The 13,893-nt window shown below is 37.3% G+C and overlaps 1 protein-coding gene across 1 annotated transcript in view; it reads left to right on the top strand.

Moving 5' to 3' along the window:
• The window catches only part of LOC145671219 (peroxisomal targeting signal 1 receptor-like), a 375,788-nt gene that overhangs the window by 65,043 nt on the left and 296,852 nt on the right, over window positions 1-13,893 (top strand). The window contains exon 3 of the mRNA XM_081740101.1: window positions 6,660-6,866. Within this exon, the coding sequence (XP_081596227.1) occupies window positions 6,660-6,866 (207 nt within the window). The remainder of the gene's footprint in view (window positions 1-6,659; window positions 6,867-13,893) is intronic.

The raw sequence follows: 13,893 nt of genomic DNA, 5'->3' as shown, positions 1-13,893 counted from the left end.
CCCGAAACACCAATTTCCTTCATAGACAGCAGTGACATAGCCTGATACATCTTCTAATTGAAGTTTATTTGGAGATTGTGACACTTCCTTTTCCCAATCCTGCAAACCATCTGAAAAGTGTTTCACCAATAATGATGTAGTTTTGGAAATGAATGCATCATATTGCTGTGTTAATTGATAGTCAATGCTTGATAGAAGCGACTTTCCAGGAACATTTCAGCTTCAGTATATTCCTCTTGGGTTAAGCAAAATTTACTTTGGTAATATTTTCTACTGCCCACTCAAAAAGTTGTCTTGGGGATTGAATTTGATTGTCATAAGGTCCTTGCAAACTAGCACAAGCTGCCAGTCTCTTTACTGAACCTTCTACTCCATCGCAAGGCTCTTTTCCATGTGCTATAGCCGAGATACCACCCTCCTTTCACTTTAAAAGCTGCCTCATGAAAGCAGAGGTCCAAAAAATTTTGTTTTTGTATTGCGCGGTAGACCTGTCGGAAAAATAAAAAATCTTGTTTGGAAGTTTTTGAAATTTGGATGTCAGAAATGATATGAGTCTTTTCTTGAAAGGTGTAAACAGCAACTGTATTGTGCTCCAGGCAATCGGAAACAACTACATATCTAACATCTTCAGCTTCGTTTTCGTGTTTGAAATATAAAACAAAAGGATGGATTGTGACCTGTTAGCTTATCCAGTGGTAGCTCTATGCTTCATCTTGTAGCGCTGTGCTTGTCAAATTCTGATTCTTTGAGATTTTCTTTTGTGTAGTTAGGAAGGCTCCCTGTTGCTTGGCAATGAACTCATGCCTACCCGCTAAAGCTGCTTCAATTCGTTTGGTTTGTTTACGCTTAATGTCCTTATGTAACAGCGAGGTTATGAAGGATTGGACATAATACTTGAAGTGGCATCTGAACCACTATTCGGTTTCTACCTGGGAGAAATTTTGTTTGCTCATCGGGCTTCTTAATTACAAGGCAAAAATTAGATTCAACTAACACAGGTGATTCGACATATGTGAAAACGTCACTATGAAATTCACATGGCATTTGTGAGTGGCAGTTTTGCATTGTTCTTTTACAGCAATTGTTATATATATATATATATATATATATATATATATATATAAACACCTGGTTTAAACCAGCCAGCCCTGCTGTTGTACCAGTGCTGTATGGATACTTTTTACAAATCACGTTTATTTACAGTAACATTTTTAATTGTGAAACATGTGTTAATATTATTTTAAAGTTCAAAAGTATCAAAAGTATCAGCACTTAACGTGCTTTAAGTTAGTTTTTAAAGTATGAGGTAATAAGTATAGCCAGCAGATTACAAGTCGGTATGATATGTTTTAGACCCATTACTGTATTCTTCATGTTAGTGTTCAGATTTATTCCCACAAATTAAAAAAATAAATGCATTCATGTATTTTTCAGCTAGGTACAGGGTATTAATGAAGACTATAGTGTTAGTTTTAAATTTTTTTTAACATTATCATCCCAAATTTGTATTTTACCAGGTGCTTTACAACAATACTATCTATTCATGGAATTAGTTTCAAAAATTTAAAATATGTACTTTTTGAAAAAGTTTGAAGTAAAATTTTGATTTTGAAAACAAAAATTTGTATTAGCCTATATGATGTTGTGTACCATAGGAAAGGGCACGAAAAATGCGTAAAATGACACCTCAACCAGCTCGCTAGCTCAATTAGGAGAGCTGCAATTCAAATTTCAACATACATTGAACATGCTATTTTAGGCATTTTTCCAAATTTACATAGCTCTATCTTCAATACCGGTCGATATAAAGTTGAAATTTGGTATTTTTCTTAGTCTATATGAATAATACCCCTGTGCAAAATTTCATGACAATCTGAGATGGTAAGGTAAATTTTGTTCTCAAATTGTGTTGATTTGACATGGAATGGCTCTCCCACAGAATATAGATCTTGAGTAGGTACGTGAAGGTTTAAAACTGGAGACCTAGCAGACTTGGTTGAAGGCTTATATGGTTTTCCTTCGGGTGTAAATAATAGTATAAAACTTTATTTTACTCTAATCCCTTCTTTTCCCATCAGGTTCGCAGCTTAGAAATATTTAAGGTATATTCAAATATTCAAATAAATTTTTCGGACAGCCAAAAATCCGATCTGGAAATGAAGAAGAAAATGGAGATTTTTTTTTTGGTTTGAACTAAATAAAATCAAGTGCATTAGTATTAGTAACGTTACTTCATTTTAGCCTTAAATGTGTAAATTGCGGAGATGAACCAAAAAATTAAGGTAACAAGTCTCATAGGTATCATATTCCTCACGTTTAATTTTCTCACCAAGGTACAGTAAGTAACCATGTCTTTGTCACACCGGCGTAAGATGGCGCATGTGTTAGTCGATACTAAGATACTACGAATATGCATTGGCCCGTCTGTCTCACTTGCGTTGTTACTGTTGTAGAAGCCTTCAGAATTTTGTTGTTTTTCGATGTTTGCGATACTGTAGCGTCCTTAGCTTGCAATCCTGTGTAACAAATGTAGTATTGTAAGTTTTTATTTAATATGTATGTTTGAAATATGTATTCCCATTGAAAAAAATACTACTTTGTTTTGGGTTGACAACACTATTGATCAGGTTATATTGCAGTGTATGTTAAGGAATGTCCCATTTTCGATATTTGCATGGTAAGAAATTTCTGCGTTTAGTATATATTAGTTTAAAAGTTACAGCGGCGTATCGAGATAAATGGTCCACCGTATATATAAAATACACGATAAATACCGATACTGTATCTTCACTAAGATACAGTATTTACCGTGTATTTTTCTGTACTGAACTTTCAGCCTAAAAACTGTTGATTGATTGATATATGTGATTCTTTTCTCATTGTAAGAAAACTGACATCATTTTGTAAAACAGTTCTTTTTTTTCCAGTTACATAAAACTGTCTTGCAGACATGAGAATAACAAATCACGGAAGAACAGTTCTTAGTAGTGAATTCATTATAGTCTGAAAATTCATAATGTTTCTTTTTTTCCGCACTCTGCTATGTTTTCTTGAAGAATTGAATGTGTTTGTTTATGTTATGTAATTAAGTAAATGTGTTTTTTTTTATGTAATTAAAACAGAGAGCTCCTTCCTTAACTATCTAACCTTTCTGACGTCAAGTGCTTGTTGTCAAAAAATTTTCTGACCACATCAACAACACGTCAAGAGAATTTGGCTTTAAAAACCCAGGGTAACCTGGAATGAGGCAGTCAGCCGGGAATACATCACGATCATTGCAGTTGAGAGTGAACCGGGAGAGATCATACTAGCCATTGGAGTCAGCCGGGAGATTCGGTACGGACATCGGATGATTTTTAGACCAGCGTTTATAGTCTGCCGAGAGTAGCTGGTTGGACAGATAATCGATCTAATTTTTAGTCTGTCAGCGTAGCAACCGTCTTTCGAGTAAATATGCGAGTCTGAGACTTGGCCATTTCTAGACTAATTAGATCAGACATCTGAAGTTCTGTACGCCTATCGCAGGACAAGAAGATAGCCCGCACCACAAGCAGGAGGACGACAAGCAACCTAGCAGAGCCATGGAAAGACAAGAGGTACCTTAATCCATGCGTTATTCCTTCCAACCCCTTTTTCCAACAATCTCTCTCAACTTTTTATAGAACATTCATTTCTCAAAGTTCTTAGACGGACCCATTAGTACCCAAAAGCACCTATTTTAAATCTGAGAAACATCCGAAATATTCTAATGGGCGACGCAGCTTTATTGAAACTTATTTTCAATATTAGCACCCATATATACAGAGGTTGGACAAAAAAATCTAAAACGTTTGCAAAAATGTGAAAATCATACCTAGTATGCTGTGGGGCCTCCTTTTGCGTCTAAAACAGCTTGGATCCGACGTGGAATGGACGTATACAGCTTCTGAATCGTGGTGTGCGGAATTGTGTACCATTGTTCCTCCAAAACATGCTCCGGTTCCTTAAGAGACGCTGGTGGGGGTTAATGAGACCGAACACGCCTTTCTAACTCAGACCACAATGGCTCAATGATGTTCAGACCCCTGATTGTGGGATCCAGGGGAGGTGTGATAGCTCCTGGTCATGCTCCTCAAACCATGATTTCACCGTTTTTGCAGCATGACAGGGTGTCAAATCATCTTGGTAGATGCCATCACCATCAGGGAACTTTATTTGGGCCACAGGTAGAACCTGGTTCCCCAAAATGGCCTCATACGCCTTAGCATTCATCATTACATGCAGGGCTGTGATGGGACCTGCGGAAAACCAGGATATCATTGCCCATACTGTAACAGAACCACCCCCATGCTTTACAGTTGGGAGCAGACAGTGTGTATCATAGGGCTGCGACAGTGTTCTCCATACGTAAACACGACCGGTTGTTGGAAACAAGATGAAGGTCGATTCATCGGACCACATTACGTGTTTCTACTGCTCATGAGTCCATGCCTTGTGGTCCTTGCACCACTGGTTACACCTCTTCGCATTTACTGCTGTGACCAGTGGTTTGGCGAAAGCGGCCCTGCCATGAATTTTCATTTTATGAAGTTCCCGTCGCACTGTTTTCGATGAAACCGTGTTCTGTAGGCCAGAATTGAGTTAAGACGTAATTTTCATTGTAATGGTCTTCTTTTTAGATGCTAGAATCCGTTTTAATGTCCTCCAGTCCCTATCTGACAGGATTGTCTTTCGACCACTGTTGTGCTTTGCAGACGTCATTGGCTCATAAATTGTGTATGTCCTCGTGACATTGTACACAGTACCTTTTGATACCTCCACAATGTTCGCCACTGTTGCCACTGAAGCTCCAACCAGACGGGCACCAACGATCATGCCTCTTTGGAAGTCTTTCAGGTCGCCCATTTTACCGCACCACTTTCACACAACGAGACTCACAGGTGAAGTGGTTACTGCTGACGGAAGAGGAAGGTCCACATGACACACTGAAAACAAAAAAACGATCGGCAACCGCAACATGTGTTGTACAGTGGAGGGCCAAACTTACGTGTCCTGTATGAAGTGTTTTTAGATTTTTTTCCGACCCCTATATATATATATATATATATATATATATATATATATATATATATATATATATATATATATATATACGAGGTGTATTAGAAAAGTAATGAGACTGATTTTGTACTAACTAAAGTTTTTACGTTTTTTAAACAAAAATGTTATCCCCTTCAAAGTATTTCCCTTGGGCAACTATACACCGGCGGAGTCGTCGTTCCCACCCTTGGTAGCAGCGCTGGAAGTCTTCAACTGGTATGACTTTTAACTGGTCGGTCACAGTCTTTTGAATGTTCTCCAGAGTTCCAAAATGACGTCCCTTTAGGACATGTTTCAATTCCTGAGCCTTTCAAGGACACTTTTATAAAACACTTGGTTGACAGTTTGTCCTGGTGGAACAAATTCTTTGTGCACGATACCCCTACTGTCAAACAAACAAATCAACATCTTCTTGATCTTTGATTTGCTCATTCGACATTTCTTCGGCCGAGATGACGGAGTGTGCCACTCTTCGCTTTGCCGCTTTGTTTCAGGATCGTACTCAAATATCCAGGATTCATAACCTGTGATCACACAATTGAAGAATTCTTGGTCATTGGCAATCCTCTCAAGAAGATCAACGCACACATTTTTTCGATTGTCCTTCTGTTCGGTTGTAAGGATTTTCGGCACCATTTTGGCTCAACTCGTTCGCATGTTCAAATCGTCTGTCAAAATTTGATGTACGGTGAAAGTGTTTAAATTTAACTGTTCACTCATCATCCTTATGATTAAACGACGGTCTGATCCCACAAGAGCCCTCACACGTTCAACGTTTTCGTCAGTTTTTGAAGTTGAAGGTCTCCCTGAGTGAGTTCATCTTCAACATGTTCTCGGCCTTCCAAAAATGATTTGTGCCAGCGGAAAACTTGTGCTCATGATAAGCAATGTTCCTCATAGGCCTGTTTCAACTTTTCAAAGGTCACACTCACAGATTCACCAAGTTTAACACAAAAGCTTTATTGGACAACGTTGCTCTGAATTACAATGCTCCATTTTTGTAACAGACAACAAAAACACAACTTCACTGATGGCGCTGTCAAAAATAATGTGTTAGCTGTACGGAGTTGTAACTCGGACTGAGGAAGTGAAAGGGATAAACAAACCGGTCTAGCACAGGCCGGTAGACACAACGTTGCCAGATCGCCCGCAGTGTTGCCAGTCTCTTTTACACACACCTTGTATATATATCTCGAGTAACTGAATATCCACGCTATTAGACAGCGGAATATTGAACAAGATTTGAAATCCGATCATGTATCTTTTTTACGAACTCTAATTTCAGGCAATCTGGCTGGATAAGGATAATTACACAACTTTTGGCCTGTGTATTTTAATTCAAGTAATTTTTGTACTAAATCTAGGAATGCTTTCGTGCTTTCCTAGCTTTCCTAGCCCCTTCTATGTGCTTAAGTTAATGTAGGAGAAGAAAAGTTCCGCAAGTACGCGGAACATATATAGGGAATATTGAATTAACAGATGGTAACTGCTCTTTTCTTGAATCAAGTCATTGTTTCATATTAATCTACAATCTATAACTGTTTGTCAGCCGTGACTTTTAATTCTTCTTCTCATTGCAGTTGGTACAGGAATTTCTTGAAGAGACATTCAACCATGCAGTTTCGCCACCACCTCAGTCTTTTAGAATGGATTCTTTGCTCAAAGAAATGCGGGAAATTGAATCGACTCAAACCCAGGGTCCAGTTCAAGCTCCTAGAGTAGCAGCTATAGCAACTGAGGAAGGATGTTGGGCTGATCAGTATTTAGAGTCAGGGAAACAGTTTACTGTAAGTAATTGTTTGTTGGATGTATTAATAGTGTTGACAGATGTTTGCTCAATTCGCTGTGATTGGATGAAAATGGGATAAAATTTATTACGCGACCCAGGCGATTTCCCAGTCACAGTATGTTACGCGACGTCCGGATGTTACGTTGACTGATCACGTAGTATGACGTCGTACGGATAACGATCTTTTAATTCTCGAAGGGATATGTGGGATCTGTGGGGTGTAGACGTATTCCTCTGAAAGTTTGGGAGTTCTAGCTCGTTCCTTTGGTGGGTAAAAATTGCCAAAAATTGAAAATTTCGTGGTCTTTGACGTTATTTGTATTATATGTTGGATCTTTTTGGTCCTATACACTGGTACATCACCCACTTTCCTGACTATTGAGGATCAAATACGTACCCCTGTGATTCTCTTTGATGGGTGGGGTGAACCAGTTCTGCACTCTTCATGCTCGAAGGTGAAGGCTTGTCCTATTATGCGTGAGTGCTTATGGTTCTATGAGAGGTTCCTCAGTGTCTCTCATGGGCGACAAAAAACAGTTACGAACGCTTGTGGTTCGTTTGAATGGGTACGGGTGGGGCAACCTTGTGCCCCTTATGTTTTAAGATGTGGTTTACGGTCCTGTACTAATGTCTGGGTGCTTATGGCCCTATGAAGGAGTATCTCACTCTTTCCATAGATATTTAGGACCAGTTATATACTCTGTGGTTGAGTGGGTATGAGTCGTTATATTTGGTAGGTAAAAAAGTTGCCAAAAATTCAAAATCTCAAGGTTTTTGACGTTATTTGTCCTCCAAAATCTGTATGTGTATGGTGCTATGGATGAGCATCTTACTCTTTAATGGATGTCGAGGACTGTAGTCCCTTCCAACTAGTGGAGGTGGGCCAATCTCGTACCTCTCATGCTCTAAAATGTGTACTTATGATCCTATAATTATCACGCTATATGGTGAGAACTTACTCTCTTTGATGGGTACCTATGAACATATGCGTACTCCTGTGGGACTAGTTCATACACGTGTGGTTCTTTTGAATGAGTGGAGTGGGCTAACCATATAACCTTTGTGCTCTAAGATGGAAGTCTATCGTCTTATGCTTATGCGTGGGGGTTTATGCTCCTATGGAGGGTTTACCTTGCTTTCATAGGTATGTGTGTTGGTCGTTCCATTCAATGGGTTCAAATTCAAAATTTAAGGGTTTTAACGTTATTTGTCCTCTTGTGTGTTTATGGCTTTATGAATAAACAACGTACACTCTGGATGAGTACCTAGGACCAAATACGTACCCTTATGGTTTTCTTCGATGAGTGACGATGGGTCAATGCACCCCTCCCAAATTCCTAGGTAGTTGAAACGTACCCAGCCAATTAAGGTCTCTTACGGGTTTATGGATGAGAATTTACTCTCTTTAATGGGTACCTCAGTTCTCCATAAAGCACTAGTCTCCGCGCGCGCGTGCTCACTCACTCACTCTCACACTCTCTCTCTCTCACTCACTCACTCACTCACTCTCACTCTCTCTCTCTCTCTCTCTCTCTCTCTCTCTCTCTCCCCTACAAAAGGCGTATGCGAGCTGGGCCATAGGAAAACCGAGTATGCATTCATATCTGCTTTATTAATGGAGCTATTTTCCTGATACGCTCCCAAAAGTTGCGTCATCGATAAAACTACATTTCCAGAGGCACCACAATGCAGTATCTCGTCCTTGACTGGGTACGTACAAGTGAGCACCCAACCAACTGGGCATTTGCAAAACGAGTAAATGTAACAAACGAAGACACTAACAAACAAACAAAGATATTGTGTGTAAAATGTGTAAAATGCGAGTCCAGTGAGTAAATTTGAGCAATGCAATTAGAGCAATTGCTTTAAACACTAGTTAACTTTGTAACAAATGAAACACATGGATTAATGCTGTTGACTTTCTTGGGTCCTCCAATTTCCTTCCACATTTCCTTTGCACCAATTATTTCATAATCTTTCACCCTCATTAATCACACGTCTATTATAAGCTATAGAGTATAACCAAGGGATGTAAAACTAAAAATTTCTTTTCATTTCATTTCGAATGGAATAGCGCATTGATTCAATCCCCCGGGGAAGTTAGTTTGTGGTGGACAACATCGTTTCCATGGGTTTTCTCGGAGTACTCCCATTTCCTTCCACATTCTCATTCCACTAATTATTCCATCACCATTCACTTGCCTTAGCCATCGCCTCCCGTAACCTAACGGGCATAATCGTGGGACGTTAAACTGTAAGATTTCATTTCATTTTGAAATGGAATGGCGAGACTAAAGTAGGGTTATATCTGTTATGAAGGTTATTGTTTCTTTCTGCACCGAGGCTGTATGAGAGGGAGACCTATAGTTCAAGGTGGAATCCAAACCACTATAATAGTTCAGATTTTATAATTGCTTCCATGAGACAATGTGACCGAAGAGACACGTGCCAGCTACAAAGCCAGCGGGAGAACAATATTATATGCCTACAAGAAACACCGAAACATGATACATTATTCATACCAGATGGGAGACCCAGGTTCCCGGCGGGAGCTCATGTAATTCGGATTCCATTTTAATCAGTAGGTCCCGTCTCATATAGCCTCACTGCTGAAAGGGACGTTAAACACAAAATCAACTTAACTCAACTATTCGTACCATCGAATTTAATATTTTTGTTATAACGTCGAAAATGAAGTACTAAACGTCAAGAATACTGCAAAACAAGATATAATATAAAACAATAAAACGAAACAGGCAGTAAGTTTAAAATTGACAAGGGAGGGATTTTAAAACGTTAAGACGTTATCATGTTACTTGCATTAACACTTGGCAACAACACACAAATATACTATTATACTATTGAACTAATATACTATTAGTTCATATAATATGACTAATATACTATTGAACGTCGTAATCTTGCATCACTTAAAACATCTGTTGCTCTGGAATATTATAATTTATTTGTCTAATCGAATCAATTTATCTATTTTAGTATTTTATCCGTAGTAACTATGAAACAAACCATAGCTTATTCTAATACGCAATGTTTTCAATTTTAATGCGAATGGTTAGCAAAAATCTGTGCATTCACTTTTTTGACAACCTTTTTTATCCGTCTGTCATCACATATTTACAGTACTCTTACATATATATATATATATATATATATATATATATATATATATATTACTTCGGTCTCTCCATGAAATCCATATATTTGCTCCCAAGGGATTCAACTGTTAATTTAATGAGAGAATGTCGAGACCATTGAAATCCAAAATTAGTGACCAACAAAACTTGATCCCTGGCTTCTACGTATGCACCATTGTTCTCTCGGTTTTCTGTCCTACCGGCTTGCTTCAAAGACTCACTGCCCTTACGAACTATTGCGAAACTCAAATGCTACTAAATGATTCATATAAGCATTATATAACTACCTATGAGATTTCGTAGTTGACTTCCCAACTTCATGGAACAAAACCTAATTGCAATATCCTATTCATTAATAATAATAATTATTATAATATAGAGATGCAAGGCCTCGGAAAAAAAAACTGGCTTTTTTGAAAAAAAAAACTCGGTTTTTTCTGCTTCGCTTTTTTGCTTGGGAAATTTTGGGATTTTTTCAAAATTATGCTTTAAATTGATAAAGCAGATTTTGTTTCGCTTCTCTATAACACAAAAAGTCATTTAATTAGTGGCTGATGCCGATAATAATAAAAAACCTCGAAAATAAACCATGAATTTCGAAAAGATATTTCAAACAATTTTACTTCTCAACATATTTACATTATGAATTTTAAAGGATTAACCAATGTATATAATAAGAATTTTTTAACCTCCTATATATAAAAGTAAGCAGGGTTGGGAAGAACCATGGTTGTTTTTTTGGCTTAAATCAGGTTTTTTGGGTTTAGATATTTTGCTTTATGTATTTATATTACATATTGACGGAAATAAGTTTGTTTCGCCTTGGTGTTATTATGCAACAACAGGGTTATGCTGGAAGAGGTCGCATAAGCTTAAAGAAGTCCGGTCACTAAATTTCTTAAATAGAGAAACTCCCATCCTAGCCATCGGGAAAATCCCGTCATTACTCTAAATGTAAAACAAAAACGGAAAAATCCTGTTATTGCTTTGCATGTAAAATTTAAAGGTCAACGTATCATAATCAATACGCTAAAACTGAGGTATTAAATAACAAATTTAGTACGTACATATCATTGAAAGTCCAATCCAAGCTAATGTTGGAAGCTACGTAGGCAATCGATAAATTATGCCAATTTCTATCAATATATTTAAGCAACCTTGGCTTCTTTATAAAATAACAGGCATTCAGGCATGCAGAAATATAAAATTTGGTTTCGTTTCGTATGTTCAGGCTTAACATCCTTACGTAATACCGAGGTTATCAAGGAGAAAACTCGCTTAAAGTTACATCCGAACCGCTACTTTGTTTACGCATGAAAGAAGGGTTGTGGTTCAACCGAGAATTGAACATGGGACACCTTGATTAAAAGGTGAAAAGGAAATAAAACTAATGCAGATTGTTTGATATGTGAAAACATCAACATGAAGTTCACACGATTCGCATTTTTCGTTCTTTTTATTTTTTTGGTTTAAACCAGTTGTTTATTTAAGAAAAAGAAAAAAAAAACAGCTGGTGTAAACCAGCCAACCCTAAAAGTAAATACTTCTTTTTAAAAATACACAAAGAACTAGCAAAATTCTATGTAGTATTTTTACTTCAAAATATTCCATACCCTCTTTTTGGAACAAAATAAAATTAAAATAAAACATAAGAGAAATACTTAGATTTATATGATACACTTAAAGGCTGCCCAGCTAGAGCTTTTGGTTCTGTATATTCTTGAAATGCTATAGTTTTCTATAACCACCATTACGGTTTACTCAGTCCTCAAGTTTTTTGAATTTTTAACAAGAGCGATTCAACATATGAAGGGTGTGAGGTAAGAACATGGTAACCCACAATTTTACTATTTTAAGAAATTAGAGATTTTCTGCTGCACAATGCATTTTGAAAGTTGGAAAGCTGATTTTTCACATAATACTATACATGAAGGACTGAACGAAGCGGTATGCGTTGCTGTCTATCTGCTGCATAACTCAGCAATTGAAAATTTGTTGGTTACCATGTTCTTGGCTCACATCCTTCATATCATGACGGAACTCTCCCCACCCCACCACCACCAAAAAAAAAAAGGACTATGGAATATATTTAAGTTAAGATAAATACAACTGCACAACAAACATGACTGAGTGGAGCTTTTGCGCTTCTATCGGGAAGTTCGGGATTCAACCCAGCATTCGAGCATTCTGATAAAGCTTTTCTGCATTCTATCTGTGAAGTAGAAATAGTGCGTGTACTGTGAGTTGGCTGACTTCCTAGCGTTATTATTACTAATTACCAGCAGTGACTATTTTGCGAAGGTTAGAGGGGTGTTCTTTGGGACTGAAGCCTGTTCCCCAAAATTACGGAATGTCTAAAACAAAGGAAATATCTATTAGTTATGCCTTTACTCATAAACTTTAAGCTGCCGTCAACTAAAAATTACGAATGTTTAGAAAAACTAAACATTAGTAAGAAAATCCCCTCTCAAAATACTCTTCCAAATCCGCCACTGATTCTCAGTATAAAATGATCTTCAAGGTTGTATTCGGAAGATTATCGCTAAATATATCAACGAAACGAAATATTATGTCTGTACTCATAAGCTTCAAGCTCCTCCCAAATAAAATTAGGACATTTTAGGAAACGAAACAATCAGAGAAACCCCTCCCAAAGTACTTTTCTCAATCCGCTACTGATTATTTGTATAAATTAGTATTCAAGATTGTATCCGGAAAATTATTTCTAAATCGTTGCACAGCTACAGTATAACAGAAATGTGGAAGTACGGTTTGACGGATATATTGAAAAACGTACGCTTTGACGAATATAAAGAAAAACATAAGTTTAACTTTTGCGCTAGAAGCTAGAGTACTAAGCTCTTAGAAATGAAACACGGATGACAAACTAAAATGATTTAGAGAAGAAAAAATGTTGATAAATCAAAAGTTAAAATAAAGTCAAATAGCCTATAAAATTGCCCTCAAATACTACATTCTTCATGTTAGCTTTAATTCGTAAAACATGTGCTCCATCCATCTTGATGGTGAATTTCAGAGCGAAATATGACATTTAGGTCATGGAATTCTTATCTAACTATAGAATATACTATAAGAAAGCTATTTAGATAGAAAAATCATGAAAATAAAAAAAGCCAAAATTTCCAAAATTCTCGTTTTTTCCCAAAAAAGCCGGCTGTTTATGTGAAAAAAACCATAAATTCAAAAAAGCCGGCTTTTTTGCATCTCTAGTTGCTACTGTCGTTGCAACCATAACACCGATCTGAAAATAAGCTAGCAATTATTTATTTCAAACTAATTTACGGCTTTAAACTTGTTCCAGAGGCATATTGAAACGTGTGTCGCATGGATATTGCTCTCAATAGATTTGCGTGCACCGGAATATATTCACTGAACCCTCAGATATTTACAAACCCTACTATCTCTCCGCAAACTTGATTCGTGTTGCAAGATGATACACTAGATCTACCTCTAAAGACCCACAATGTTCAACTTCATTAGGGGTTAAGGAAAATGGGGATACTTCTTGTTTATCGTCTGCAGCGAATCCTTGTTCTCCACATATGGCCGAGAAATCAGAATCTACTCGTCCATCAACTAGTAAAGAGCTCTCCATTAGTGAACAGTTATAATCATTGACGGAAAATCACAAGAGACGTTTAGCGTCACGCACCAGAAGAACTGAGTAAAGCGCGATTCCATATAAGAGGCAAATTGAAAGAAAAAGTGATTTTAGGAAATGAAGTAGCAAAGTAAGGTCACAAGAAGCTAATGAACCACTACACAGACAACGAGAAAATATTAACAAGAAAGCCCCACTAAATGTATAATTTATGGTGAAACGTTCAATGAATGCTGGGTGCAGTGTGA

This window comes from Thermobia domestica, chromosome 15 (genome assembly GCF_964235325.1).
Source record: "Thermobia domestica chromosome 15, izTheDome1.hap1.1, whole genome shotgun sequence".
Classification (NCBI taxonomy): domain Eukaryota; kingdom Metazoa; phylum Arthropoda; class Insecta; order Zygentoma; family Lepismatidae; genus Thermobia; species Thermobia domestica.
This window is presented reverse-complemented; position numbering and strand designations above follow the sequence as displayed.